We start from the raw sequence: 14,516 nt of genomic DNA on the forward strand, positions 1-14,516 counted from the left end.
TTTTTATCTTTTACTAACCGTGGTTGCACAAAGATGTTAGCTTGACAGTGACGTGTGTGGGTTTTTGAGAGAATCATCCACACCCAGTGTTCTCAGAAACCAGTTCTCCCGTGGGTCTGTCCTGATGTATAGCTTTTTCCATGCGTGCCCCTCCACCAGACAAACACACACATCAATCACACACATTCAGTGCACGCAAACACATAAACGTTCATATATCACTGTTGACTTCTCCACATTTATTACCACTGACCAACCAGTTCAAGATATTCTGTGTTTCCTCCTGAAAAGATAAGATACCACCCAAAGCCAGAGACAAACATGTTTCAGCTGTGTCCCCTCTCGGTCTGTGTCTTTGTCTCTGGTCTGTGTCCGGTCTCTCGCCATCATTCGGTCTCATTTCTCCGCAATTTCCAGGAAACACTAAAATATGTTGCTTAAAATAGTTGTCCTGTTTTTTTCCCATTACTTTTTCCTAATTACCAGTACTTTTTTCCTATTACTAATTTTGGTTTTATGATCTAGGGCCAGTTCCTGAACACTCACCACTACAATGGCCACACTCACACGCACATAAAATCAAAACATAGCTGCCTGTATGTTCTCTAATCGCTGTTACAGTAATTATTCTCCAAATGAAAAATCTGAAAAAATTCAGGATTATGTTGTTACCTAACCACTAATAACTGCACATCAGCTTTGATACTATTTGTGTCATTAAAACCTGCATATTGAGTGGACTCTTGCAAGACAGATTTATATACATTAAAACTTTAATATCTGATGTTGTGTGTGTGTGTGTGTGTGTGTGTGTGTGTGTGTGTGTGTGTGTGTGTGTGTGTGTGTGTGTGTGTGTGTGTGTGAGAGAGAGAGAGGGAGGGTCAAGGTGGGACAGACAGGAAATGGCGGACAAAAACAGAACTTCCTGTTTGAGAGGAGAGAGTGCTGCATCTTTCCCCGCGTGTGTGTGTGTATGTGTAAGGGGTCTCACAGTCCGAGGGGATGCTTTGACTTCCTGCTACACACACACACACACACACATGGAAGTCCCTAGATAATACTATAATGTCTAATATTTCATGCTGTTTCCTGTCTTTTTTTCTTTTTTTTAGCTCCTGTCATGTTATGGTCAATGTCAGTGACTCTTGATAATAATGTGAAAATATGCCCCTCATGTAAATACAGAACATTTTAAAGGACAATTGCACAAACTCTCACTGACTTAGTGCAACACTGAAATAATATCTTGAGTGCATCTCATTGATACACTCTTTAAATTAAAAAAGATGTTTTTATTCAGAGACACACCTATCTTAGCACACAGTGTACAGCCAGTTTATAGGTGACATCAAACCAATCATGTCTGAAAATAAAATCCACTCTTTATATATGTTGGGAGATGTTGCTTCCTACATGTCTAATGTAAAGCTCATGACTTACACATTAGTCATAATGTCAGAAAGATTGTTAAGGCTTCCAGTGGGATTTTACTCACATTTTATCACAATAATTGTAATCTAATATTAAAATATTTACCCTTCTGAGTTAGTTTTTTAGTTTGTCAGATAAGATATCATCTAATTAGAATGGAAAAGACAAACTCAAAAAATAAATCTGGCGATCTACCTAACCACTTGCAGAATGGTTCTTATTCTTACAGTTTAATCAAACATACTGCATCTTCTAGCATGTATCTCACAGCTAACCAGGATAAAAGAAAGTCAGCTTAATATACAAATTTTTTCTTCTGAAAATACAGCTCCAAACACAAACAAATCGAAGCAAGAAAAATTGAGTAAATTAAAGTTTATTACACTTTGACTGTTGCTTATGTCGACAGAAAAGCAGTGAAGTACAGATTTAGCAATGCATAACTATCTTAGAACAGGAAAAAAAGCCATAACGCCAGTGTTTCCACTTAGTGTATTTACCAGAACACAGGATCTCGTGTTGCAATTTGTCAGGGTATGAAGATAACTCAAAACAAGGACTTTGTTTTCCAAAGGAATCCACATTCAAATAACTTTTTTTATGATCTGATCAGGCTCATCTGTGAAATGTGGGCAAGTGATGCATGTGCTGTATGCATGATGTGGATGATTTCTCAATCTGTGTTTATGGAATGAAAACAGTCGTAATATGTACAATAGATTCACAGTAACAGCACAGAGACACACAGGGAGGGGCACAATATGTCCATAAACTGGAAATATTTCAGTCATTTCTGTAGCTTAACCTGGGTGAATACTGTCTGACTCATAAAACCCATTTCTTATCATATGGGAACCCACATTTAGTTAGTTTATTGTTTAATCTTATAATCAAGACACATCATTAACCACAAATATAGTCCTAATGTAAAATATATACACAACATACATACTGGCATATCGCTAGAGTAAATCAGATTACATTTATTACATGTATACAATTTAAACACATGGAATGGAAAGCCACATTTTTATTCAAAAACATTTGAAAAATGTGTTGATTAGTGTTTTGTTATCACAAAAAAAAGCAAACAGCTGTGTGTTCACTTTCTGGACTGTTAGGTTAGATCACTTTCTAGGTGAACAAAAACTGATTAATCAATTTTCAATGAACAGCACACTGGAATACTCCCGACTCAGTAGCCTGTGAGATGCTTAAGACTTAATACATATACGTTACAAATAATACCACCAATACATGTGGTCATATGCATACATAGTCAGGATGAGGCCACACAGAACAGTGAACGTCTGCACATTCAACACAAGTCCTTACAATACATTTATACTGAGACTGTCCGCACACTTGTGTGTCCAAACAAGACCCATTATATAGTTCCATAGTATAGTCACAGTATTCCCAAACATGTTAATGATATTTAGAACTATGTAAAAATCATAAAATAGACTAAACACTTGCCATCCTAAGTTTCTCCCATGATTGTTTCCCATTAGAAAAACATTGTCCTCCTTCATTGCATTAGGTCAATCCAGGTGCTACAGTTAAATGTCATTTAAACAAATATCACATTTTTTTAAAAGTTGATGTAGGCCATTTTCTTGTTATAATAATTGATGCTCCACATTTTCTATTCTCTCCTCTGGTTACAAACAATATAACCAGAATGTGTTAATTTTGTGTGTGTGTGTGTGTGTGTGTGTGTGTGTGTGTGTGTGTGTGTGTGTGTGTGTGTGTGTGTGTGTGTGTGTGTGTGTGTGTGTGTGTGTGTGTGTGTGTGTGTTTGCGCGCGCGCTCGCTTCTACAAATTTGTTTGTGTGTAATTTCAAGCGACTTGGCAGGAAACCTTTGTAGCTCTTTAATATGTCGCCGTGAAACAAAAGCCAAAATACTCAGCAATGCCAGGAGATCAGAAACAATGCAGGACCTCGAGATACAAGGACTGTGGCATGTTTTTGGCGGCCGTGTGGAATCTTGTAGTCAAACATGAGTTTACTGTATTCGTTACCGATAATAATACAATATTTTTCATTTTTATATCCCATTGTTCCCCTCTCCCAGAATGATCCTTCCAACCAAACCTCTTTCTTTTAGTCTTCACATTTTCACATCTCTCCCATTTTCTTCCAGTAGTTTAGATCACCTTACATGTTGTTGTATTCCAGTGTTTCTTGTTTTAGACTTTTAAATAGTTTGTCTTTATTAATTACCATATCAGCTGTCCTAACATCTCAAACCCCAGTTCTACCTAACAGCTCCCAATATCTCATACTTAAAGGACTCAAAAAGATCCTGTTTCTCTACCCTGGTAAAAGCCATTTCAGCACTTCAATAATGTAGCATTTAAATCTGCTAAGTCAATTAGCATTCATTATCATTCTTTATTTGACTGAATATTTTGTAGTAATATTTGCCTCTTGAAGCTAAGGAAATTCTGCAGATGTGGGGATGACAGCAACAGAGCAGGTTGGAATCCAACAGAGTTGGAAATGGGGTCTAATTTTGTTCCAATTTTTTTTAAAAATAATAATGTTGTTTTGCTATATTTGAATTTTGATAAGTTTCTTTGGGTGGAGGGGGTGGATCTAGTTACAGGTTTTGGGGTTAGAAGATGATGTAATCTTACATTTACTCAGGTATTTTCCTCTTGGAAGGAGGCACCAGGTGTGCAGGCAGGTCCGATGGCAGTTCATGTCCCTCCAGTTTCACTTTTATCAGGTGATTGGCCAACGCAAACTCCTCATCATCAAGCATCCCATCCTTATCGATGTCGGCCAGCTTCCAGATCTTTCCCAGCACCGTATTGGGCAGTTTTGACTTCACCATCTCCCTCTTGGCGTTGGCTCCGGTCACCTTCCCATTGACGGGAGACAATGTGTAGAAAATCTCATCGTAAGCAGGTTTGTCACGTGCGACGACCCAGTCTGCTTCGTCGATGCCTTCGCCGGCTCCTTCGCCATACCCGTGACCAAACGGGCCGTCCATAGTGCCGTCGAACGCACCGCCCTTCACGACTGGGTTGGGACGCTGGTTTTCTTCTTGTCGGACCAGGACCATTAAGCCAGCGATGTCGTGGGCCAGCATGTCCTCCACTGCTTCCAGGAGTTTGGGTTTCAGAGGCTGGAATTTGTTGAGATCCTGAGCTTGGAGTTGGTCCTGGAACAGATAATACAGAAAACAACCACATCACAAGTGTAGGTGTCATCTATCTAAACTTTTATCTAGAAATCTACATTCCTTTGGTCTTTGCCATTTACCTGCATCTTCTTCAGATTAGGAAAATCTCCAGGTGATATCTGATGCTCTCTCTCTATGCGTTTGTAAATATCTCCCAGGCTGCCGATCAGTTCTTTCTTCTTGTTCTCCTTCCCAAACACAGAGGGCATGTCTTTCTTCAGTGCGCTGATAATGTAGGCATGGACCTGCATTGTGAGAGGGAAAGCTCATTTACTCAACAGCAAATTTACTGGGACAGCAAGTCGACTTCTTTAAAGATCCAGTATTTAAAGTTAGAATCTTCAAGATTTCAGTTGTGGTTGTGTTGGTGGTACAAGTCTTAATAATACAAGTCCCAGAGTTACTTTTGAAATGTCATTTATTGATCTGTGGGGGGAGGAAATGCACAGAGCAGTCAGAAATACAACAGAACAAGACAAGCACATGCATCTGTTTACATTGTTACTTTGATGTCTTTATATATCAACTTAGCTATGCTTGTACCGACGCATTTCATCCCATACATGCACGCGCCATTTTCTGTGAATGTGCTAGATATTTTGAGCTTTTGATAAATGGCTCACACGTAACATCATGAGCAGCAGACTGTTGCAACCCTGGAGTCTGGGGACACTTAACACTGCTTTAAACCAGATTAGTCAAATAGTAAATCTCTCAGATTACCTTCGTTTTTAATATTCCACACATACTAAACATAGCAAAAGTAATGGGAAACCCCATATTTATTATGTTGCTGTGGTGATATGTGTGCATTTCCCTGAATCCACCTTGTGTCCTTGAAGCTCATCACAAAACACACACACCCTATCAGGTGTCAAACAGGAAAACTGCAGTCAACTATCAGGTGTGTGTGTGTGTGTTTCTTTTTATTTTTTATTTATTTTTTTACACACATCACACATCCTCAACTTTTCCTCGAACTACAACATGCAGCAAACTGTCGCCGCTTATACCGGACTTCCTGTCTGGGGAGGAAGCAGGAAACAATTCACTCAGAGGAGAATAGCCAATTTATCTGGTACTATTTGTTCTGTGACAGCGACAAGCTTTTTCTGTCAAGGTTAACAGCTGGAAGGGGCAGGGAGAGCGATGTTAAGAATAAATAGGAAGCGCACACACACACACACACTTAAAATAATTAATATAATAATAATAATAATACAAAGAATTATCTCTAATGTCAGCTACAGCTGTGCCATTAGCAGACTCTCTATCAGTGAGTGTGTGGGTACTTTTTCCATTTACCTTGGCTAGTCTTGCCCTCTTAATCAGATCGTTGAGTTTTCTAAGCGCTGCATTTCTCGGTAAAGACTGAATGTCCTTAAATAAGTCCTGTTCCTCCGCTTCAAACAGCTTCCTGTTGTCTGGAATCAACAGAGGGTGGGACCAAAAGGACCCAATGTAGACGCGGATCACCTGTGAGTGAGAGAGACAGACAGAAAATCAACAACAAGACAGAAGCGATAAAAAGGAATAATCTAGCTAATAGCATCTTATTTTTGACTATTTAAGGCAACAAGCAAGCAACCACATTGATCAGTTTGTTAGTCAACAACCAATAATACACATAAGCTTAATGGGCCTTTAGATGACAACTAGACACCAAATCCAAGAAAACTTCTCTCCCGAAATAAAAAGTCAAATTCCACAGAGAATTTTAGCAGGCAATTCAATAATTTTAAAGTGTATTGTTTTATAAAGATGATATCAAGGCATAAAAAGAGGTGCATTGTATCCACAACAAGCCTTAGGACAACCATGGTGTTGAAACTTTGCCAACAAAGCCTGAGGGAGCCGTGATTCCAGTGTTCAGGTCATCTCTACAGCATAGCCTATTGCATTTCCATTCATATTTTGTATTATTATTCAGCATCAATCAATGTTTTGTGGGCATGCACACAACTTCACTTGCCCAAATTTAGATTGTCTGGCCACAAACAGCTAACAAGATGGGGGGAAAACTTTAAACCTATCTCCTCCTGTTTACTATACCTCAGGGGTGTTGACTATTTTCCCCAGTGACCACATCAGGGCACCGTACACTCTCATCAACTGCTGGGTCTCTATCTGGTCAGCCTTGTTCAGCACAACCCTGGCAAAATAAATAAAAAATAAAAAAACACACGAGAAAGATCAGTGTTGATGTTGACTGAATTGAACATTGCATAAATATCCTGTAATGTTGATATAAATGTACAAAGAGAGCAACTATTCACGTGTCGTCTAGAATCGGATGTCTGTAAGTCAAGCAACCCTGCAGTACCTGATCTTGTCTTCATGGTTCTTCAGGGCTTTTATCACATCTGAGAACTCATCAGAGATGTCCAGTTTGTGAGCGTCAAACAGTAATATGATCCTGTCCACTCGCTCCGCAAACCACTCCAAGACAGCCGCAAAGTCATAGCCTGAGAGAATGAGGAGGAAGAGGAGGAGGTTGGGGTGTAAAATAAAAGGAAATGAAAATTAATATTGCAGATGAGGGACAGGAGGGTTTAGATAAATAAAAAGAGAATGTAAGAAGAAGAGGTAATTAATTGTGTATCCTTTTGACTTCCCGTTTCTTTGCTCCCATCCCATACTCGTATCAAAATAGCATTTAAGAGAAGCACTTGAACTTTTGAGGTATACAGGTCAGGGAGTTTTTATGTTGATTGTCAAAACCGGAGTTTTGTCACCTGAACCGGAGCCATGAATATCAACTGTGATGTTGCAATATTCCCAAGTGGAAACTATTACAATGGCTTCAGGTCATAGATGAGGTAATAAGGACGCCCAATATTACAACATGCTGAGAGAAAAGAATGTCCGTTTACAGATGGAGGCGGTCCTGCCAAGGATCAACTAAGTGGCTTTAAAAAAAAATATTTTATTGTCTTATTTGGCTCCGATTGTTTTGTGTGAAATGCAATCATGCTAGTAATTAATGCATTATTGAATGAATGAATGAATGAATGGATGAGTGAATCCCTCCTTAATGCATGAATAGTGAATGAAGGAATCAATGATTAAGTCTGACAACAGGAGTACATCATTGCCTTGTTTGACTTTCTATTCTAGTGAAGGACAAAACTGACTCGTACCTGGAGAAATTCCACAGTATATGAGAGGAGAACAAAGAACAAAAGGACAGAACGAAGGATTAGTGAGCTAATATTTCAAACGAACACTGAAGGACACATAAGAGATGCAGCCAATGGTGAACCTGTTACAGCTGAGATTATGGGACAAAAAGCATTTGCTGTCAATTGGCAGTAGGAAGAACTAGCTGGATGTTAATACAGTGAATGTCAAATCGATTTTCTAAAGAGCTATGGTGTGAAATGTTTTCTACCTTCAAATTACAAACTAAATCTACAAGTGTTGCACATATTACGGCTTTGAATCTAAATCTGACTCGCACTGATCCACCTTCCTTCCTCACAAGGAGGCAGCCTCACAACACAGACATAGCTGTGATCAAATAATCCCTGCTAACTGCTGCTATTACTACTGTGGCTGCACTGCTGCTTCTCCCAGAAGAGGAATAGTTTACACTCAAGGTGAATGATTTCCACAATGGCTATGTGTATATTTATTCTCATGTTAAATGGTAATGCTGACATGATGCCTCAAAGGCTCCTTTACAAACAGTTCTAGAAACAGGTCATCTGTCAGAACAAATGTTTTTGAGTGTTGTGTCAATAATTCCTCCCTGGGATGAGAGTAAGTTTAGCAGCTGTAGCAATGAGTATGTCAAATGTGGAAACTGGTTTTAGCTGCATCTTTCTGCTGAGGACACACTGCTGCTTGAGCAAAGCTGTGGAGGGTTATGAGAGAGAGTTAGATACATTGATATTTGAATTTTAGTGGCGAATTCTTCAAATGAAGCACTTTTCACATGACGCTGGGAAGAACAAGACAGAAGTCTAAAGCTGCACTATCGATAGCAATGTTGATTACACTGTGAAAGCTGAAGATTTTCCTATCTTACCATAGAGAGGCAAAAACATTGAAGTTTGTCCTGACAGGGGTGTGAGAGTAAAGTCGAAGGGATTACAAATAAATAATTAGATGTTGGTTTTTTCTTTTTCTTTGTTGGGGGGGCGCTCATGAATACCCACAATTCATCTTTCTATTTGTATAACTTATGTACACAGCTAATATTTGGGCCTGAGGATGACACTAAAGTAATGCTCTTGGTCATCAATGTTATTAAATTGAGAGGACTAAGAAAATGTGTTTCAATATTTCCACCAAATTATTATTTTTGTAAGTGGAAATTTTGGTTTGATGTTGGTAGAATGCTCAGGGCCAAAAACTTTAGGATTCCTCCTTTTTAAAACATACTGTTGATTGTTCGAGATAGATAAATAAATAAATAAATGAATCAATTTTAAAAAAAATCCTCTGGACAAAGTCACTAAAACAGATCCATTAGTTCTTGAGATATGTCATGGACAAAAGTGTTGTTCAACGGGGAATTCATCAGATGGTGGCAAAAGAAGAAAGGTCAGATTACAACATGCATCTGGAAAGTTATTGTTGAAATAACACGGTCTAAATGTGTCCATATGACAGATCTGACTAAAATATCCAAGGACAAACATTTTTTTCTCCCCAAACCATGTGAAAAGAGTCGGCCGAAGAACAGTTAAGTCCATAAATTCTTCAAAGTATCGCTATAATTAGCATTTTTGCAGCCGGTTGATGCCCAGCTTTAATATCAACAATACCTCCATAATGGCATCTATGTATGCAGCTATAGCCTGCCTCCTCATCTGGACACACACACACAAATGAATACAGACATTGTTTAAACAACGCAACAGGGTAAAAGAATAATAGCATAAAGAAGAATTTGACACAACATACAAATGAAACATGAAGACATAGTATATACACAACATGCAATAAACAAGTGGATGAATTGGATGAAAAGAAAATGAACACACAAAAAAGACAACACACACACACACACACACACACACACACACACACACACACACACACACACACACACACACACACACACACACACACACACACACACACACACACACACACACACACACACACACACACACACACACACACACACACACACACACACACACACACACACACACACACACACACACACACACACACACACACACACCCCAGAGAAGACACAGCTGTGCTGACTCAGTAGAAGTTAAGTTTAACCTGTATTTTTATATATCCAACAGACATTGACAGGGTGACGCCTCACTGTGCTGTTTATTTGGTTTGACAACACGTTCATCGAGACACTTTGACCGAACAAATAAAAAGTAGAACAGAGTGGATGTGGGTCTGTTTCAATTAAACTACTTCAGAATGTATACACAATCTGAAATTCTGTTGCTGCTGACAGAGCGTTCACTCTCCGTTGTTTCTCAACAGAAAAGCTGCAGAGAGAAACATTCTCATGACAAACATTAATCCAGACCCAACCCTGCTATGAAGTCATGTGCTGAACTCAATAACCAGAAAATGTTTTGTGTTCTTATTTAGCCTTTGGAGCTTCATGAATATGTTTATATATTTCATCATGTCAACACTGTGAATTTCATGATACTGTCCATGCACAATGTTTTTGGAACAACAAAAAAAAAAGTGTATGAAAAAACGTATCATTACATCATTATAGTAAAATGGGAGTAGTGATGCCTATCATGGCATTTACAACCAAACTCATATGAGAGTAAAATATGTTGTAAGTGCAGGTACATTCTACACACCGTTACAGTATTGTGTTTTGATAAAAGCATCATTACAACACAACATATTTAGTGTTCAGCAGTAGAATCAAGCATGAATGCACCCCTATGTTTAGTTTGTGTTGTTAAATCATTCAACATACAAAACCTACTTTCTTTGTGATACTGCATTCAATGATTAATGTAGTGTGGAAACAGCCAGTCGAGTTGGTAGGAGAGACACAATCAATATGAGCCCCACTTGGCATAAGAAACCTCCAAACAGTGCAACATTAGAGTACAAACAAAGGGAGAAACAGACAGAAGAGCAGAGGGAGAAAGGAGAGGGTGAATGTTGGAAAGAGTAAATTATAGCAGTATTTTATTATCCCAGCTCTTTTGTTCATGTCAGCAGTTGGTATGGCAATACCAGCATTAAGCTTTGGGAATGCCAGCCATGCCAGACACATATCAAACTGTAAGAAAGTCGGGAGGAATTCTTGTAAGCCTTTTACACCTAAACTCTTCTTCACCCTGTAGTCTCTGCATTTATTTCAACACCACGGCTGGGATCTGTCCACTGCTGTCACTCATTTTAAAATGTAGATAAGAAGTTTGATTAAGAATAATATAGCTTTATGTGATTATTTCATCTTTCAATCATAGACCGAAGTCTTTTACTTGCAAAAATATTTAAGTTTTAGAAAATTCCTATTATTAGCTGACCTGGGTGTCAAGAGACAAGCACCAGTGAATAAAATTCATCAAATTGAGATGAATGGGTTTTGGGGTAAATAGATGGGATGCATCAATAAAAAATGTATCATCAAATTAGATTTGACACATTTGACACTCTCTTTTACATTTGAAATGGCCCTTAGCTTGCAGCTTCTTATATTTTGCCATCTTCATTTATATGAAGACACCAGCTAAGAACATAGAAACGTGTATTTCCCTCTTGTAGTGCAACAAATGCAAACCTGAATCACAGTCAGAGACATTACTCTGGCATTTTCTTGCAAAAGTTTTATAAAATTAATAAAGCGTCCGTTTGTCTTTCCAATTGGACCATAGGTAGAGTTTTTTGGTTACCTCAGTTTAGTTAACATTATTAAAGCTTTAGTGCTGCGATCACGGAAGGCTTGTATCATGTGGACGTGCCGACAGTTTTGTTGTCATTACTTAGAATTCCTCATGGGGGCGACAGAAACTACGCACTATAGCTTTAAAGTGCCCATATTATGAAAAAATCACTTTTTCTGGGATTTGGGGTGTTCTTTTGTGTCTCTGGTGCTTCCACACACATACAAACTTCGAAAAAAATCCATCCATGCTGTTTTGAGTGAGATACAGTTTCTGAATGTGTCCTGCCTTCAGTCTCCTAGTGAGCTGTTCAAAATCGGCCTCGGACTGTGACGTCACAGTCCGAAATGAGCTGGCTAACCACAACCGTTAGCTCGTTAGCATGCTAACCGTTAGCATTAGCATGCTAACGCTAATGCTAACGGTAGCATGCTACGTCGTTCTCAATAGCAAAGCACTGCTACAACACACACAAGTTCACCATAATCTACAAAAGAACTACTTACATGTGCGCCCTCATTTAGAAGTCTCCCAGCTAATCCTGCCTTGTAACTGACCAAAGTTGGAGAAACAGCCTGTCTTTTACGGTCTCTAGAGTTAGCTAGCTGACATGATCTACATCTGAACTACTGAGCATGTGCGAGTGCAATCAAAGATAGTACAGAAGAAGAAGATGAAAAGAGGTCTCACTCTGTAGCTAAAACAGAGACCAGGTGAAAAGAGGATCTACAGCAGTGAGAGAGAGCTGTGCAGTACAACAACAATATGGTGTTTTTTGAAAATTAAACCATGTAAACCTATTCTGGTACAACCTTAAAATACAGTTATGAACCTGAAAATGAGCATAATATGGGCGCTTTAATGCATCGCGTCTCGAGTGATACTGGTTTTTTTCCAAAATGTTATCTGAAATGTGCTGATGACATACATGGCTGCTACAAATAACATGTAATGTAACTCTTTGTAATTTGCATGTAATTTACCAAGCATTTTGTATCTTGTTTTTCTCAATGTAAGTATGTTGTAATCTCACCACAGTAAACATCACTAAGGAAAGAAGGGTAAACAAAGGAAGATCTATCAGTCCTTATTCTATCAGAATGCTTTTATGGTTCTCTGGTTGCATTTTGTGTTCAGCAACAACTTTGAAAAAACGTTCCCGCAAATACTGAATTTCCTTTTCCAAGCCGAAGCTAAAGCATGTGTGACTACTTCGACTTAACTGCATGTCCTCTTAAATGTCTAGCTCGGTTTGTTGCACGGACAAGCAAATGAGCATTGTGTTTTTTCATGTTTTGAAATCTGTACTGAACTGTACAGTGTTAAAAATACTAAATCTGAACTGTGTGCATGCATATGCATGTGTGTGTGTGTGTGAGAGAGAGACAGAACATTCAAAGCTCTTCTATTTGTCGCAGCTTCCTGTTCTTTGAAATGAATGAAGCATAATCCTCATGATGGCTAAAAGCACACACACACACACACACACACACACACACACACACACACACACACACACACACACACACACACACACACACACACACACACACACACACACACACACACACACACACACACACACGAAATGCTGACATTGTAGTTCAGAGTTCAGTGGGACTAGGGGGCTGAAGCTGAATGGGTCCGAAGCTGAATGGGTCCAGTGAATAAACACTGAGACACACACACAAACATTAACACATTAACAGTGAAAGATAAACCTTAAATCTTACCTCGACTGATCCTCTGTTTCTCTCCTGACAGAATTCCTGGTGTGTCAATCACACTGATGCTTTCCAGCACTGGGTTAGGCAGTTGGGCACACACAAATCTAATAGACACACACAAAAAGGCAACGAGAGTTAAAAGAAACCGGACAGAAGTGTAAAACGTTTTAATAACAAATATCATCCAACACCAGAGCTCTACCTCCCTCTCTCATCTATCTCTCCGTCTCCAGCTGTATAAATACTAACAGGTTAGCGGTCGTCCTCGCTGTGAACCCCCCTAATCCCCACTGACAGCCAGCGTTTCTTCTGTCTCCTTTCAGATGTGGTCGGCCCTCACAGCGAGGACACTATCGCAAGAGTAAATACTTTTTTGGCACTTTTCCTTTTCCAGAAGGATGACTCTGCAAAGATGACTGGCTTTCTCTCTCTCTCTGTTTCTCTCTCACATACACAGGCAGCCATTAAAGAGAAAAGCCTGACCAGTGAGCAGAGGGAAATTCAATCACACAGGAATGTAGAGCTGTGGTGTGGATTCTCACTAGTTCTCTCCCTTTCTTCTCCACTCTTTTCCCCCTACGTCCATAATACTACACCACTTTGTGTTTCCAGCACACACCCCCCCAAAGATATCTGATAGCATCTGCCATCAATGTGCATGTCCTCTATCGCTTTGTGAAAGTGGGCAGGTGTGTTAACCTGTTGAGGAATGCGTTTCCAAATGCGTTCAGCTTTCTGAAGGGCTTCTTGGGGTCAACCACTAAAGCGTTGCCGGGGATGACTCCTTCTGTGTCGCCGTGCATCACCGCGATGAAGGAATCCGTGGTGGGTTCGGGGCCGATCCGCATTCCGGGAAAATCCTGCTCCAACAGGTAGCTGTACAGTAGGTGGGATAGTATGACATAGCATTACACAAAACAAGGCAAGAGATGAGATGCTTTTGATAATGACAATGAACAATAGTGCACAGGGCATTGTGTAGCTAGCATACTGTAAGGCAACACCACAACAGATTAATATGACTAGTATTACAAACAGTTCATACAAATATTTGACTGGGAGGAAAATGTATTAAGCATTCATGATATACAAGTTCTTCAATCATGGGTTAACGAGTCAAATATGTATAATTCTCCACTTCCACAACTGCTTGTAGTTGGCCTAATATCAGTTATATGATAATTTCTATGAGTTGACTGGATCCCTACTGTAGCCAGCAGGACAGATGTGCGTTACATCTGCAGGCTCCAATTTGAAAGGCCTTTTGGTCTGGAAGGTAAAAAAATTAAAATAAATAGAAATTCACCAGAAAACAGGTCTG

The 14,516-nt window shown here is 39.3% G+C and overlaps 1 protein-coding gene across 2 annotated transcripts in view; it reads right to left on the minus strand.

Moving 5' to 3' along the window:
- Positions 1 to 1,791: 1,791 nt before the first annotated feature.
- ehd3 (EH-domain containing 3) overlaps positions 1,792 to 14,516 on the minus strand; it is a 16,699-nt gene continuing 3,974 nt past the window's right edge. For both annotated transcript variants that reach the window (XM_039782021.1, XM_039782020.1), the window contains 7 exons: positions 13,895 to 14,071; positions 13,202 to 13,299; positions 6,950 to 7,091; positions 6,679 to 6,778; positions 5,932 to 6,102; positions 4,707 to 4,871; positions 1,792 to 4,605 (listed from right to left, as the gene is read on the minus strand). In XM_039782021.1, the coding sequence (XP_039637955.1) occupies positions 4,078 to 4,605; positions 4,707 to 4,871; positions 5,932 to 6,102; positions 6,679 to 6,778; positions 6,950 to 7,091; positions 13,202 to 13,299; positions 13,895 to 14,071 (1,381 nt within the window). In that variant the 3' untranslated portion in view covers positions 1,792 to 4,077. The remainder of the gene's footprint in view (positions 4,606 to 4,706; positions 4,872 to 5,931; positions 6,103 to 6,678; positions 6,779 to 6,949; positions 7,092 to 13,201; positions 13,300 to 13,894; positions 14,072 to 14,516) is intronic.

This window comes from Perca fluviatilis, chromosome 18 (assembly GCF_010015445.1).
Source record: "Perca fluviatilis chromosome 18, GENO_Pfluv_1.0, whole genome shotgun sequence".
Taxonomy (NCBI): Eukaryota; Metazoa; Chordata; class Actinopteri; order Perciformes; family Percidae; genus Perca; species Perca fluviatilis.